The sequence below is a fragment of the Meles meles genome, chromosome 5 (assembly GCF_922984935.1).
Source record: "Meles meles chromosome 5, mMelMel3.1 paternal haplotype, whole genome shotgun sequence".
NCBI lineage: Eukaryota > Metazoa > Chordata > Mammalia > Carnivora > Mustelidae > Meles > Meles meles.
In genome coordinates, this window is record NC_060070.1 from 79,051,603 (window position 1) to 79,066,550 (window position 14,948).

The 14,948-nt window shown below is 35.2% G+C and overlaps 1 protein-coding gene across 1 annotated transcript in view; it reads left to right on the plus strand.

The window, feature by feature from the left end:
- The window catches only part of TRDN (triadin), a 384,176-nt gene that overhangs the window by 347,241 nt on the left and 21,987 nt on the right, over positions 1–14,948 (plus strand). Inside the window, exons 34-37 of the mRNA XM_046006499.1 lie at positions 679–717; positions 1,080–1,115; positions 2,053–2,097; positions 4,683–4,706. Of these exons, the coding sequence (XP_045862455.1) occupies positions 679–717; positions 1,080–1,115; positions 2,053–2,097; positions 4,683–4,706 (144 nt within the window). The remainder of the gene's footprint in view (positions 1–678; positions 718–1,079; positions 1,116–2,052; positions 2,098–4,682; positions 4,707–14,948) is intronic.

Consider the following 14,948-nt stretch of genomic DNA (forward strand, 5'->3'; position numbering starts at 1 on the left):
GGGAAAATCCCTTAACCAGCTCAGATTCCTGGTTTCTTCACCTGTGGGACAGAGAAAATAACTTCCCAAAAGGCTCGTTATGGGTATTAAATGAGATAATATAGGCCACATTCCCACTACGTATGTGGTTGTTACTCATTACATATTGGTTTTCTTCTCACTCTTGTCTGATAACTACAGCTGAAGAAAATCATCAATCAACTGAAACTGTTTTGAAAAGCATGTGTCCACTTTTTGCTTCGAGATATTTTGCGACCCTCGCTGTTTTTTCCCCATAGTTTACTTTTTGAGCATCCAGAGCACCAGTTTAATTCTCATTTCAGAAAGAAAACAGTTGAAAATGTAGATGTTTCTCCTGTTGTTACCAGTGTACACTCAATAAATGCACGGTCTGCTCTAGCTTTCCTTCAAAGCACGTAAAAACAAAGACAGAAAGAGAAGGGAAGAGGGCTCTGCCATCCAGGTGACTGAGTATAAGCCAAGTAACCCAGCATGACAAAACTATATATGTTCTCACGTACAGGAGGTATGCTCTTCCATCACACCTTGAAAATGCAGAGCTCTAAGTCCCTCCATTTATGGGATTGAGTCCCATCTCCATCTGTTTACTTCAAGACTGAGTAAGAAAGTCATGTTTCTTGAACTGATGATTTCTTGTTGTTATATTCCCCCACCCAGGGAAGAAGAAAACTGAAAAATCTGAAAAAGAAAGTAAAGGTAAAGATGCCACTTAAAGACATGTACACCAAACTAACAGTAAAAACACGGAAATAAAAAAATTCATAATAATTATCATTTAAAAGCAATTCTGGGAAAGGGGGTTAGAGATTTTAAAAGCACACATCAGAAATTCAGCTCGCCGTAGGATTTTCCATGCAAGAGTGTAGGTGTCACTATTGTTAGATATCTAAAGAAAATAAAAACAGAGGTTCTGCTATTTCTAAATTAACAACGTAGAATTCTTTTCATATGAGGCCTGAATTGTGAATATTAACTACACAAAATTTAATTCCAGACCTCAGGAAGACCTATGAATAAATATTATGTGCCTCAAAATTACCTTTTATTTTTCTCTACAGAAAAAGCAGAAATGAAACATCTTAAAGAAGAAAAAGGTAATTTTTTAAAAGATGGAGAAGCATAATGCAAAGCCCTGAGGCCAAAACTGTTGAGTTGAGGCTTATTTATATCACTTTAAAATAAAACTTTAGTTTGTGTACATGAGGAGTGCTAGTATGATTAAAAGAAGAAATGTGGAAAATAGCCAGTGGATATGTGGTAATGGCCATGTCAAAGGAAGAGTGGATGGCAGGCCAGTCCCAGCAAGTGCGCATTTATGTGTTGTTGTGCCTTTGGTGAGCAACAAGTTTGGAAGCATCACAAAGTGGTTTGTGTTTTTAATGCGGGGTGTATTTATTTGGTAAACTACAAAATATAATATGATAATGTCAGGGGTGGGAGGTTGGGGCAACCTGAGGGTTTTGAAGGGTCAGGGGTGGGAGGTTGGGGGAACAGGTGGTGGGTAATGGGGAGGGCACGTTTTGCATGGAGCACTGCGTGTTGTGCAAAAAGAATGAATACTGTTACGCTGAAAAAATAAATAAAATGAAAAAAAAATTAACAAAGGCCTTACTTATCAAAGAAATATTCTATTGGATCAAGAGGAAGGCATTTGTAGACATATCAAAAAGATTGTTAGTAATAAGGTTCATTTTTTGTTTGTTTGTTTGTTTTGGTCTTTTTGGTTTATCGTTTATCCCTGAATTCAGTTACTTGGTATGACCCATTGTTCATGGATTCTACTTAATTTAAATATTATAATCCCTGCAATCATGTTAATCTCTGTTTATGCAAACAAAACAATCTCTACTCCTGGTATTTATTTTTGTTAAGTGTTGGCAGAAGAGAAAATTTGTTTAAATCACCCTGAGAAAATATTTACAATATTTAAATTATTCCCATGTTCCCAAATCTTAATTGAAGTGAGCCAAAATTTTTATGAAAATTACCTTTAAAACTTAAAAGTTTAATTTACATTTTCCTTATTGACAGTCTCAACAAGAAAAGAAAGTCTTCAATCACACAACGTGACAGAAGGTAATCTTGAATTAACTCTGTAAATATTGAAATGCTAAGTTGGTATGGAGGTCCCTAAATTATGTTTGCACTTAATATTAACAATAAATTTTTAAAAACAAGGAAGTCTAACATTTATAGACTTCTGCTAATAGTAGACAAAGTAGACAGGTAGGAAATCTAGCAGGAGGTTTACATTTCAATGGAAAATTAGCAAATGTGAAAAAATCGGAACATTAACAACATAAACATTCAGTAAAATAATTCAGTACATACCAGAAGATAAATTTCTCTATTACAAAAGACTTTCATAATATGCATAATAAGGTCAAAAATGATATAGTTGTAAAAACAGATAGAGCTGAGAATTATTTTATGTATTAATAAATATAGTAAACATCACAAATATATTTTTTATTATCTAAATTTGGCCCTTTAAATTAATTCCACCTAAACAAAAAGTCCTTGGTAGAGGGAAAATGCCCACATGTGCATGGCAGGAGGATGTCCTTTACCTAAAATGAGAATGACCTATTTTGGTGATATTGACTATCAAAAAATTGTAAATGGATGTTATAACTGAATTTTGTAGTCTGGGTGATATAATTTTAAACTAATTACTTCAAAATGTAATAAGATTTAAATGTTTTAAATTTTAAGACTCTAAATAAACATGCCATAACTGAACAATTGTTTTCATTCATAGTAAATGTATATAACTCCAGGGTGGGAAGGGGACATGAGGCTTATTTTTTCACTGGTCCCTTCTTTCTGCCGTATTATGGACACCTGCAATATAGCAGGACACACCTAGACATATAATTTAGACAATTAGTCATAAGCAATTTAGACACATAAATATCAGTAATATTAGAGGATAAAATTTAGAATAAAAGCAAACCAAATTTGTAGGAGCAGATAGGGGCATAGACTTTCTATTTCTATTTTCTTAACTTTTAAGATATTGCTTAGGATCTTTTAAGATAATTAGCCAGAAGAATGAGAAGATACCAGTTACTTAAAAAAACTCATTGGCACATACTTTCCTATAATTAATTCATTTACTCTTCAGCGCAAGCCCAATAATCATGCCCAATTTAAAGATGAGGTAAGCGTGATGAAGGAAGTCTAACATCTCAGAATGTTTACATGGTAGGGAAAGGATTTGGTTCCACGTATGACACTAAAGACTTAACGAACTCATTCAATCACAGTTCACTACCACATCACACTGTGGCTCACATAAGAGAGGAGAAGCTTTCTACTAATCAGAGCAGCCCAGAGGCAAACTGTAAATGTACCCAACTCTGTCCCCAAGGGAGTGGTCTATTTGAACTATAACTAGAGGGCTGTACAAGGGACTTAGATATTGGATGAACAGTACCTTCTTACCAATCTGGAGTCCATCATTTCCAAGGTTTTCATATTATGAATACACAGGACAAATTACGATATATGAAAGCACAAGACTAACCCTGAGCTAGTTGAGAATACAGGCACATTCTTATTCATTCTTTCATTCAAAAGATGGTTCATTGTATTTCAATAAATGTTTATTGTATTCTTTTTTAAAGTACCTGTTTTTTAGTCAATGATAGTATTTTTAAAGGAAAGTAACATGCTATTTTGTAATTTTATACATGAGGCATGTGACTGTATTTTCACTAAAATCATAAATATCTCAAATGAAAAAAAATTACTGGCATTAACTAATACCAATAAATTTTTTGTCAATTTGTAATTCTTGGGTTTATATTAGAAACTCTGTAAGTCTCAAAATAAATCATGTAATGCAGATGCATTTAAAAATGTGTATTTTCAAGACCAGCCCTTCAAATCAGACTAATGTTGGGATGGTAGCTACCCTTGTAGTGAACATTGCATAATGTATAAATTTGTGAGTATAAACTCACTTATACACTTGAAACTTATATAACATTATGTGTCAACTATACAAAAAAAAAAGTTAGACTGTTAGTAGAAAGTAGATGTTACCAATCTTTTTTTTTTGGAAAAAAAAAAAAAAGATTTACTTTTTTTTTTTGTCCCATATACATATACTTTAATGTAAAAAAACCACTACTTTGAAGAATTATGGCTTCTCATTGAAACTAACAGGCAAAAGGTTATGAAAAATTAAACTGATTTTGCATGTTGCTTTTTAAGACTTAGTTATTTGTCCTTATTATCTTTGAAAGGAAAATAATTCTCAATAATACAGTTTATGGAATTTGGAGACTTTAAACAAATATTTAGGTAATTACATCACACAAAGTAATTTTACTCAAGTTAACTATAATTTGAGTTGAACCAAGACACTTAATTTTTAAAAGATCCTGCTGATTTTAGTAAGTTTTTAAAAAGCATAAATACTTGTGACATCTACAATGATTAACAGCTTTTCTGATATTTCATGTAAAAGCGATTAATATATTCAAAGATGCATGTTCTCAGGCAATTGTTGTATTCTTTCATTAACTCTTAAATAATAAAGTCAAAAGATGTTAGGTACTTTCATTTGGCCCATCAACATATAATGTCTTTGCATTTTATCTGAGTTAAACAAAACTTGCTTCATTTTTCTTTCTTTTTTTTTTTTTTTTAAGCAGGAAAACCTGCAAGAGTATCAAGTAAGTACTGCTTGTATTGATGATAAATTCTCTTTGGCATGCAGTATAAATTTCCAGCTGAAATTCATAAAATATTTATGTTTTTAATGTGTTCAGAGATTGAGTCATTTCATACTAAGCCTTCTGACAGGCATTTAACTTTTAAACTTAGTTATGTGAATTTTTAAAAACTATGTTATTTGAAATGACTTGTTACAGAAATACTTTATCATGTTCTCAAGCTTGAAGATTAAAGTGACTTGCATTCCAATACATGAATTTTTTTCAGCGATTGAAGTAGAATGAAATAAAATAATCCTGTTTCTGCTTTAAACCTTCAGTCACTGAAGATTTGCTGTAGAGCATATATGGTTGAGCTATGATGTTTTATTTTCTGATGTTTTCCAATGTTTGTTAACTTAGATATAATTTTATATCTGAGAAGAATGACATAGTTAGGAATGGATCTAAGCTCATATGTTGTAAACAGACAAAACTCTCAGAAAACACCCCCAATATACCAATATCTATGTACAGATAGGCATTCTAAATATACAGGGTAAACTGTAAATTTTCCTATAAGCTCCTAAAATTCTGGGAAATAGAAATCTTCCTTCCATATTTCCTGATTTAAAAAAACACCATTTTATTTTTTTTATTTTTTTTTCCATTTTATTTATTTTTTCAGCGTAACAGTATTCATTCTTTTTGCACAACACCCAGTGCTCCATGCAAAACGTGCCCTCCCCATTACCCACCACCTGTTCCCCCAACCTCCCACCCCTGACCCTTCAAAACCCTCAGGTTGTTTTTCAGAGTCCATAGTCTCTTATGGTTCGCCTCCCCTCCCCAATGTCCATAGCCCGCTCCCCCTCTCCCAATCCCACCTCCCCCCAGCAACCCCCAGTTTGTTTTGTGAGATTAAGAGTCATTTATGGTTTGTCTCCCTCCCAATCCCATCTTGTTTCATTTATTCTTCTCCTAACCCCCTAACCCCCCATGTTGCTTCTCCATGTCCTCATATCAGGGAGATCATATGATAGTTGTCTTTCTCCGATTGACTTATTTCACTAAGCATGATACGCTCTAGTTCCATCCACGTCGTCGCAAATGGCAAGATTTCATTTCTTTTGATGACTGCATAGTATTCCATTGTGTATATATACCACATCTTCTTGATCCATTCATCTGTTGATGGACATCTAGGTTCTTTCCATAGTCTGGCTATTGTAGACATTGCTGCTATAAACATTCGGGTACACGTGCCCCTTCGGATCACTATGTTTGTATCTTTAGGGTAAATACCCAGTAGTGCAATTGCTGGGTCATAGGGTAGTTCTATTTTCAACACTTTGAGGAACCTCCATGCTGTTTTCCAGAGTGGTTGCACCAGCTTGCATTCCCACCAACAGTGGAGGAGGGTTCCCCTTTCTCCACATCCTCGCCAGCATCTGTCATTTCCTGACTTGTTAATTTTAGCCATTCTGACTGGTGTGAGGTGATATCTCATTGTGGTTTTGATTTGTATTTCCCTGATGCCAAGTGACGTGGAGCACTTTTTCATGTGTCTGTTGGCCATCTGGATGTCTTCTTTGCAGAAATGTCTGTTCATGTCCTCTGCCCATTTCTTGATTGGATTGTTTGTTCTTTGGGTGTTGAGTTTGCTAAGTTCCTTATAGATTTTGGATACTAGCCCTTTATCTGATATGTCGTTTGCAAATATCTTCTCCCATTCTGTCAGTTGTCTTTTGGTTTTGTTAACTGTTTCCTTTGCTGTGCAAAAGCTTTTGATCTTGATGAAATCCCAATAGTTCATTTTTGCCCTTGCTTCCCTTGCCTTTGCCATTGTTCCTAGGAAGATGTTGCTACGGCTGAGGTCGAAGAGGTTGCTGCCTGCATTCTCCTCAAGGATTTTGATGGATTCCTTTCTCACATTGAGGTCCTTCATCCATTTGGAGTCTATTTTCGTGTGTGGTGTAAGGAAGTGGTCCAATTTCATTTTTCTGCATGTGGCTGTCCAATTTTCCCAGCACCATTTATTGAAGAGGCTGTCTTTTTTCCATTGGCCATTCTTTCCTGCTTTGTCGAAGATTAGTTGACCATAGAGTTGAGGGTCGATTTCTGGGCTCTCTATTCTGTTCCACTGATCTATGTGTCTGTTTTTGTTTTATGTGTCTTGATGATGACAGCTTTGTAATAGAGCTTGAAGTCCGGAATTGTGATGCCACCAACTTTGGTTTTGTTCTTCAATATTCCTTTGGCTATTCGAGGTCTTTTCTGGTTCCATATAAATTTGAGGATTATTTGTTCCATTTCTTTGAAAAAAATGGATGGTATTTTGATAGGGATTGCATTAAATGTGTAGATTGCTTTAGGTAGCATAGACATTTTCACAATATTTATTCTTCCAATCCAGGAGCATGGAACATTTTTCCATTTTTTTGTGTCTTCCTCAATTTCTTTCAATCTAACCCTACGCGTAAAGGAGCTGGAGAAAGAACACGAAAGAAACCCTAAACCCAGCAGGAGAAGAGAAATCATAAAGATCAGAGCAGAAATCAACGAAATAGAAACCAAAAAAACAATAGAAAAAATCAATGAAACTAGGAGCTGGTTCTTTGAAAGAATCAATAAGATTGATAAACCCCTGGCCAGACTCATCAAAAAGAAAAGAGAAAGGACCCAAATCAATAAAATCATGAATGAAAGAGGAGAGATCACAACTAACACCAAAGAAATACAGACAATTATAAGAACATACTATGAGCAACTCTACGCCAACAAATTGGACAATCTGGAAGAAATGGATGCATTCCTAGAGACATATAAACTACCACAACTGAACCAGGAAGAAATAGAAAACCTGAACAGGCCCATAACCAGTAAGGAGATTGAAACAGTCATCAAAAATCTCCAAACAAAAAAAAAAACACCATTTTAAATCAGTGCTGTCTAGTGTAAAATCATGTAAACACATGTAATTTTACATTTTCTACTAGATACATTAAAAAGGTTAAAATATGTTAAAATAATTCTGTTTAATTAACTCCCTATATATTATTTCACTATGTATCAATACAGAAATATATTGATAGTTTATACTATTTTTTTTAATTGCACGTGTGTTTCACACGTAGCACATTTCAGTTTGTAGTGGTCATATTGCAGTACCCAAAAGCCTCATGTGATGAGTGGCTACTGCGTTGGACAGAACAGATCTCAATATTTATTGAGTGCTTCCACTGTGCCCACCACTACTGAGGATGGTACGAGACAATCATTAAATGTGGTACTTGCCACATACCTCATTCAAAGCACTTTGACTGAAAATAATAGAACTCCACATGGACTTGCTTCAGGGATTTAAAAAAAGGAGAGTGATTACAAGGGTCCAGAATTGTCTTACTGATGCAGGGCAAAGCTCTCACTTGACCCTCAGGTAAGCCCTTTGGGAACAATCCCACTCTACACTCTCCCCCTATAGCCAAAGGCAGTCAGGGCGTACTTCATGAAGCAGATGATTCCAGAATTTGTACTTTGAAGAATGGTTAGCTTTGAATAACTGGAGAAAGAGAAAAGTGATGTAAAAGAAAAACTCACTTCTGTCTCTTCACTCTTAAAGCAGTCACTACACTCCCAGCACTTCCTATACCAGATGTATGTTTTTTGTGTATTTTGGTTTTTGTTTTCCACATCAAGAAATTCTTTGTGACACCAGCTATGTGTCATTCAGTCACTTAGCACAGACCCGATAGTGTAAGGGCTCAGACCTTTGTGTGTAGGATTCAGAGACAGCTCCCTAATTCAGTTGCCAATTTTAAGTAGTAGGTCCCCAAGTTACTCAAAATTTCTGTCCAAAATGCCTGCAAATTGGAGGGTCTCGTGACTTCCTCCCCCGGATTCAGTTATTTACTAGAACAACTTACAGAGCTCAGAGAAACAATCACATGTACTAGTTTATTATATAATAAATGATATGATAAAGGATACCACAGGATTCAGGGTGAGACACTTTCCTTGTATGTAGATATGTTTACCATCCCAGAAGTTCCTTGAACCCCGTATGTCTGAGATTTTTTTATGGAAGTTTTATTACATGGGCATGATTGATCGATCATTAACTTAATCTCCAGCTCCCTTCTCCTTCCTGGAAGATGGGGAGTGGGACTGAAAGTTTCCAGCTTCTAATCATGGCTTTTTGGTGACCAGCCCTCATTCAGGAGCCCGCCACGCATTGCCTCGTTGGAACAAAAATGCTTCCATCACTCAGGAGATTTAGAAACTCTATGCCAGGAACCAAGGGCAGATGCCAATATATATATTTTTTCTATTTCAAAGTCAGCAACCAAAAAAGCATGGTGTGAAGCGGCCATCAAAAGAGGAGCTGGCTGGAGTTAAGGGCTAGTGTCAGAAAGCAGAAGAGCAGTAATGGAAACATGTCCATGAGGTAGAGATCCTGCAGGCCAGAGGACTTAAGACTTACTGCCACAGAAAACTGTAGTTTACTTTATAAAAGAGAGTAAAATGGGATTGTTGGGAAGAAAAAAGGTAAATAAGAAGTAAATAAATGAGAGTTGTAACTGAAAAGAGAAAAGTGTGACCAAAAAAATGTCTATTCCTTCTTATGGATTATAGGAGATAAATATCCAAGGACGTCATGTGATGATGCATTTATTTTTAGTTTTTTGTTTTTTTTTTTAGTTTTTCTGAGATGATACATTTTACTAAATTGGTTGCTACACACAGGAAGATTATTTTCTCTATGACATATTTTTTTATCATACTTTTTGGAGGCAATCATCAAAACCTTCAGATATTTATAAAATAAAACATACTGCAAGATAATTTAAGCTGAAGATCCATTGTCCTTTTTCTGAACTCTTTTCAACATTATGTACATATGTATTTATTTTTGGCCAGACTTCTTTTTATCTTTCAGTCTTTTATTTGTCTTTCATAAAGGAGGTTCACAAATAGCTTTTGCTTTGAGCCCGTTGTTCCCATCCACCCAGGTTCTCTGACTCCACTCCAGTGCCTGAATCTCTTGTCTTCTTGACTGGGGCCGAGTCCTCTACCTCTGATAGGCTGGTTTTTCTGCTTTCATACTAGATGTACAGATACTGTCCTTCATTCCCAGACTTTTTGGCTGGCAAGGAAGAGAAGGTTAATATGTGGGAAGGGATCAGTATAAAACAGAATGGAGGTATTGCTTCCTGAATTCCGGTTCACTCTGATTGAGATGCTTGAAACCCTCCAGGTGGGCTGGATTCTCAGCTATCTGGGGTTTTATTGTAGGGATAAAGAGGATACTGATGAAAATCAGCAATACACAAACATCTCTGTTGTCCTAGTGAAAGTGACATTGCAAAATCAAATTTTCCATAATTCACAGATGATTATGGTTTAATTGATACTTGTTCTTGTGGGTGTTTTTCTTTTTTTAAAAGGATGTAGCTTTCTGATTCTAAATGTCCATTTGATTTTCATTCTGTATTTTGTATAGGTATGGAAAATATAGTGAATAATTTGCTTTCCATGGAATTCAGAGAAAGACACCAAGGGATGTTAGACTGTATTATATCTAAGATACATTACCATAAAAATTAAAAGCAAAATGAACACATTTTTGAATTTTAAATGGCATATTAATATTTTAAGTCTCCTGAAAACTTTTTTTGAAAAAAATAAATAACTGTACATCCAAAAACATCACTCCCCAGGAAGTTACCCAAAGGCAAAATATGAAATAAAACAAAAGAATGAAAACATACATTATTAAAAGGCAAATGGTGCCAAGGGAAGACTAGCACCTAGAATAATTCAGGGCTCCTGACATAACTGAGACATTGACAGTGTATTTACAACAGTGGGTGTGGGGCATCAAGGAAAAAAAATTATGGAAACCTATAGTTCTTTTTTTGTTGTCTGGTAGTCAACATTTAAGTAAATTTAAGTAAAGATAGGTTGGTTTTCTCCTTAAAATAAGTACTTTTTAAAAAATATTTTACTTATTTACTTGAGAGAGAGAGAGCATGTACAAACAGAGGAAGGGACAGAAGGAGAGAGATGAGTGTGGAGCTGATCCCGGGACAGAGCCAAAGTCAGATGCTTAACAGATAGAGCCATCAGATGCCCCTAAAATGAGTATTTTAAAAGAAGTGATACAGTAAGAACATGCTTGAGATTCTCAGAATGTGAACAGTGAGTATTTTGTCATTAATAACTCACCAAAATTATCTGCATAGACAGGTTTGGGATCATCATAAAGCCTCTGGGATCTAATTTTGATATCAAAGATTGAATTTAACTTTTTAAGGATATACTTAAAATTTAATCTTTTCTAGAAGTTAATTACTTTCTAAGGAAACTCAAGCCCAGCAGAAGACTAGTAAGGATTTCCATGTTTTAGACAACTTCCTTCATAGCTTATATTTGTGATTTGCTTTGAAAAGCTTTCTAACTTTTAAAACACTCATTCATTTTTTGGTTCAACATTTTCTTTCTTTTTGCATAAATATGGTATATTAATAAGTAGTTTGCATCAATATTAAAAAGTTTGGCAAAAATTTTAGATATCAGAATTAAGCTATTTTAAATTTGTCTGAAAATTTAAATAAGCACAGGGTGCTTAAAAATTAAGCAAGGAGGGACACCTGGGTGGTGCATTCCATTAAGCCTTTGACTCTTGGTTTCCACTCAGGTCATGATCTCAGCATCCTGAAATCAAGCCTCACACCCAGGCTCCAAGCTCAGTGTTGTATTTGCTTAAGACTGTCTATCTCTCTGCCCCTTCCCACCTGTATACTCTCTCTCTCTCTCTCTCTCTCTCTAAAAATAAATAAATAAATATTTTAGAAAAATAAAATTAAACAAGGAGATGAAGGTTTATAGCATTTTTTAATTTATACATTTGATATAACAGGTTAAAGACTTCTTTTGAAAGAATATAATTAAACATAATCAAAGCATATCGTTTGACATAATAAAAGTGTTACGTATTTTGTATTGGCTATGTATCCCTACACTGAAACTTTTCAAGAATTTCAAAAAGCCAGAATTTACTAATAAGTATGTACTTCCCATTTGAAAGAATATTTCACTTTTTAAGACAAACTATTAATGAGTCTGTGAATATAAAATTATAATCTAGTGGCAAAAAGAACTAATTTTCATAAATTCTTAAACACAAGAAGAGCATGCTTTGCTTTATGTTGATATTATCCATAATTCCCTTTCATAAATAATTAATGATCTTTTCTAAAATGATTGAACTCAACAAATGGTTAATTCATGTCTAAATCAATTTGTTAATGTCCTCTCAGACTAATTAAGGTGATTTTTTTTCTAATTTCATCACATGTTGATCTCTCATATATAGCAAATTGTAGGACGTATTCTGATTTTTTTTTTTTTTTTAAAGAGAACATTTTCCTGATTGCATGTCAGGGAAGGGTTTCTTTTTTCCTTTTTTTTAAGATTTTATCCATTCAACAGAGAGAGATCACAAGCAGGCAGAAAGAGAGAGGAGGAGGAAGCAAGCTCCTTGCCTAGCAGAGAGCCCGATGCGGGACTCGATCCCAGGACCCTGAGACCATGACCTGAGCTGAAGGCAGAGGCCTAACCCACTGAGCCACCCAGGCGCCCCCTGATATTTTTTTCTTAATGTTATGTTCTCAGATTCATTGGTGTTTTAGTGTAGTTATACTTTATTCATTTTTATTGCTGTATAGTATGTTACTTTGTGAATATACACATTTTAATCTATATTATCAATAGATACTTGCTTTGCTCCTAATTTATTTAAGATTTTTTTTCTGTGTTTATTTTTAGACACATTAATATGGAAGCTTATTTTAATAGTTTCTACCTTTCTCCTTTATTAATATAAGCATATAAGACCGTAACTTTATTTTTAAATTTAATTTGTGTGTGTGTGTGTTCCAAAATTCATTGTTTATGCATCATACTCAGTGCTCCATGCAATATGTGCCCTCCTTAATACCCACCACCAGGCTCAACCAACCCCCCATCCTCCTCCTCTCCAAAACCCTCAGTTTGTTTCTCAGAGTCCAGTCCCTCATGGTTTATCTCCCTATCTGATTTCCCCCGACTCACTTCTCTGCTCCATCTCCCAATGTCCTCCATGTTATTCTTTATGCTCCACAAATGAAACCATATGATAATTGACTCTCTCTGCTTGACTTATTTCATTCAGCATAATCTCCTCCAGTCCCGTCCATGTTGATTCAAAAGTTGCGTATTTATCCTTTCTGAAGGAGGCATTATACTCCATTGTATATATAGACCATATCTTCTTTATCCATTCGTCCGTTGAAGGACATCTTGGTTCTTTCCACAGTTTGGCGACTGTGGCCATTGCTGCTATGACCATTGGAGTGCAGATGGCCCTTCTTTTCACTACATCCATACCTTTGGGGTAAATACCCAGTAGTGCAATTGCAGGGTCAAAGGGAAGCTCTATTTTTAATTTCTTAAGGAATCTCCACACTGTTCTCCAAAGTGGCTGCACCAACTTGCATTCCCATCAAGAGTGCAAGAGGGTTCCCCTGTCTCCACATCCTCTCCAACACACGTTGTATACTGTCTTGTTAATTTTTGCCATTCTAACTGGTATAAGGTGGTATCTCAATGTGGTTTTGATTTGGATCTCCTTGATGGCTAATGATGATGAAAATTTTTTTATGTGTCTGTTAGCCATTTGTATGTCTTCTTTGGAATGCCTGTTCATGTCTTCTGCCCATTTTTTGATGTGATTATCTGTTTTGTGTGTGTTGAGTTTGAAGAGTTCTTTATAGATCTTGGATATCAGTCGTTTGTCTGTAGCATCATTTTCGAATATCTTCTCCCACTCCGTGGTTTGCCTCTTTGTTTTGTTGATTGTTTCCTTTGCTGTGCAGAAATTTTGATCTTGATGAAGTCTCAAAAGTTCATTTTCACTTTTGTTTCCATTGTCTTTGGGACATGTCTTGAAAGAAGTTGCTGTGGCCGTTGTCAAAGAGGTTACTGCCTATATTCTCCTCTAGGATTTTGATAGATTCCTGCCTCATGTTGAGGTCTTTTATCCATTTTGAGTTTATCTTTGTGTATGGTGTAAGAGAATGGTCAAGTTTCATTCTTCTGTACATAGTTGTCCAATTTTCCCAGCACCATTTACTGAAGAGACTTTTTTCCACTGTATATTTTTTCCTGCTTTGTCGAAGATTATTTGAACATAGAGTTGAGGGTCCATATCTGGGCTCTCTACTCTGTTCTGCTGGTCTATGTGTCTGTTTTTGTGCCAGTACTATGCTGTCTTGGTGATCACAGAGTCCCAAATTACTAAAGAAGTGTTGAAAAAGAAAAATAAAACTGGGAGCATCACATTGCCTGATTTCAAGCTTTCCTACAAGGCAGTAACTTTAAATGCTACTTCAGAGCATCCCACAACTTTTATATGTAGCATTTTCATTCTCATTCAGTTGCAAGTATATCTTAACTGCATTGTAACAAATTCTATAGTATTTTACATGGAAGTTTTAGAGCTTATTCTTAAATTTCCAAACCTGTGGGAATTATAAAGATCATCCTCTTTTAACCAGCTTCTAATTTAATTATATAGTGGCCTGAGAAAATAGTCTACTCCTTAAAATGTGTTGAGCTCTATCTTATGAACAAATATACTATTAGTTTTTTTTTTTTAAGCATTTTACCTATTTATTTGACAGAGGGAGAAAGATCACAAGTAGGCAGAGAGGCAGACAGAGAGAGAGGGGGAAGCAGGCTCCCTGCCGAGCAGAGAGCCCGATGCGGGGCTCGATCCCAGAACTCTGGGACCATGACCTGAGCCAAAGGCAGAGGCTTAACCCACTGAGCCACCCAGGCGCCCCCAAATATACTATTAGTTTTAGTAAATATTTCATGTCATTGAGAATAATGTGCATTTTCTAATGGCCAGAAGTGTGATTCCATATTGATTGAGTTAATCTTCATTGTTTTTCAATTACCCTGTATCTTCATTAATTTTTTGAATATTAGAAGTATCAATAATTGAATAAAGCATATTGAAATCTCCCACTACCATGGAAAATTATCAGTTTATCCCCACAGTGTTATCAACTTTTATATCAGGAGCTGTTATATAAGTTCTATACAAACTTCATTGTATCTTTCTGGTGAACTAAACATTTATCTTTTTATGATAACTTCTTTTTTTAAGATTTTATTTATCTGAGAGAGAGAGTGAGTGAGAAAGAACAGGAGCAA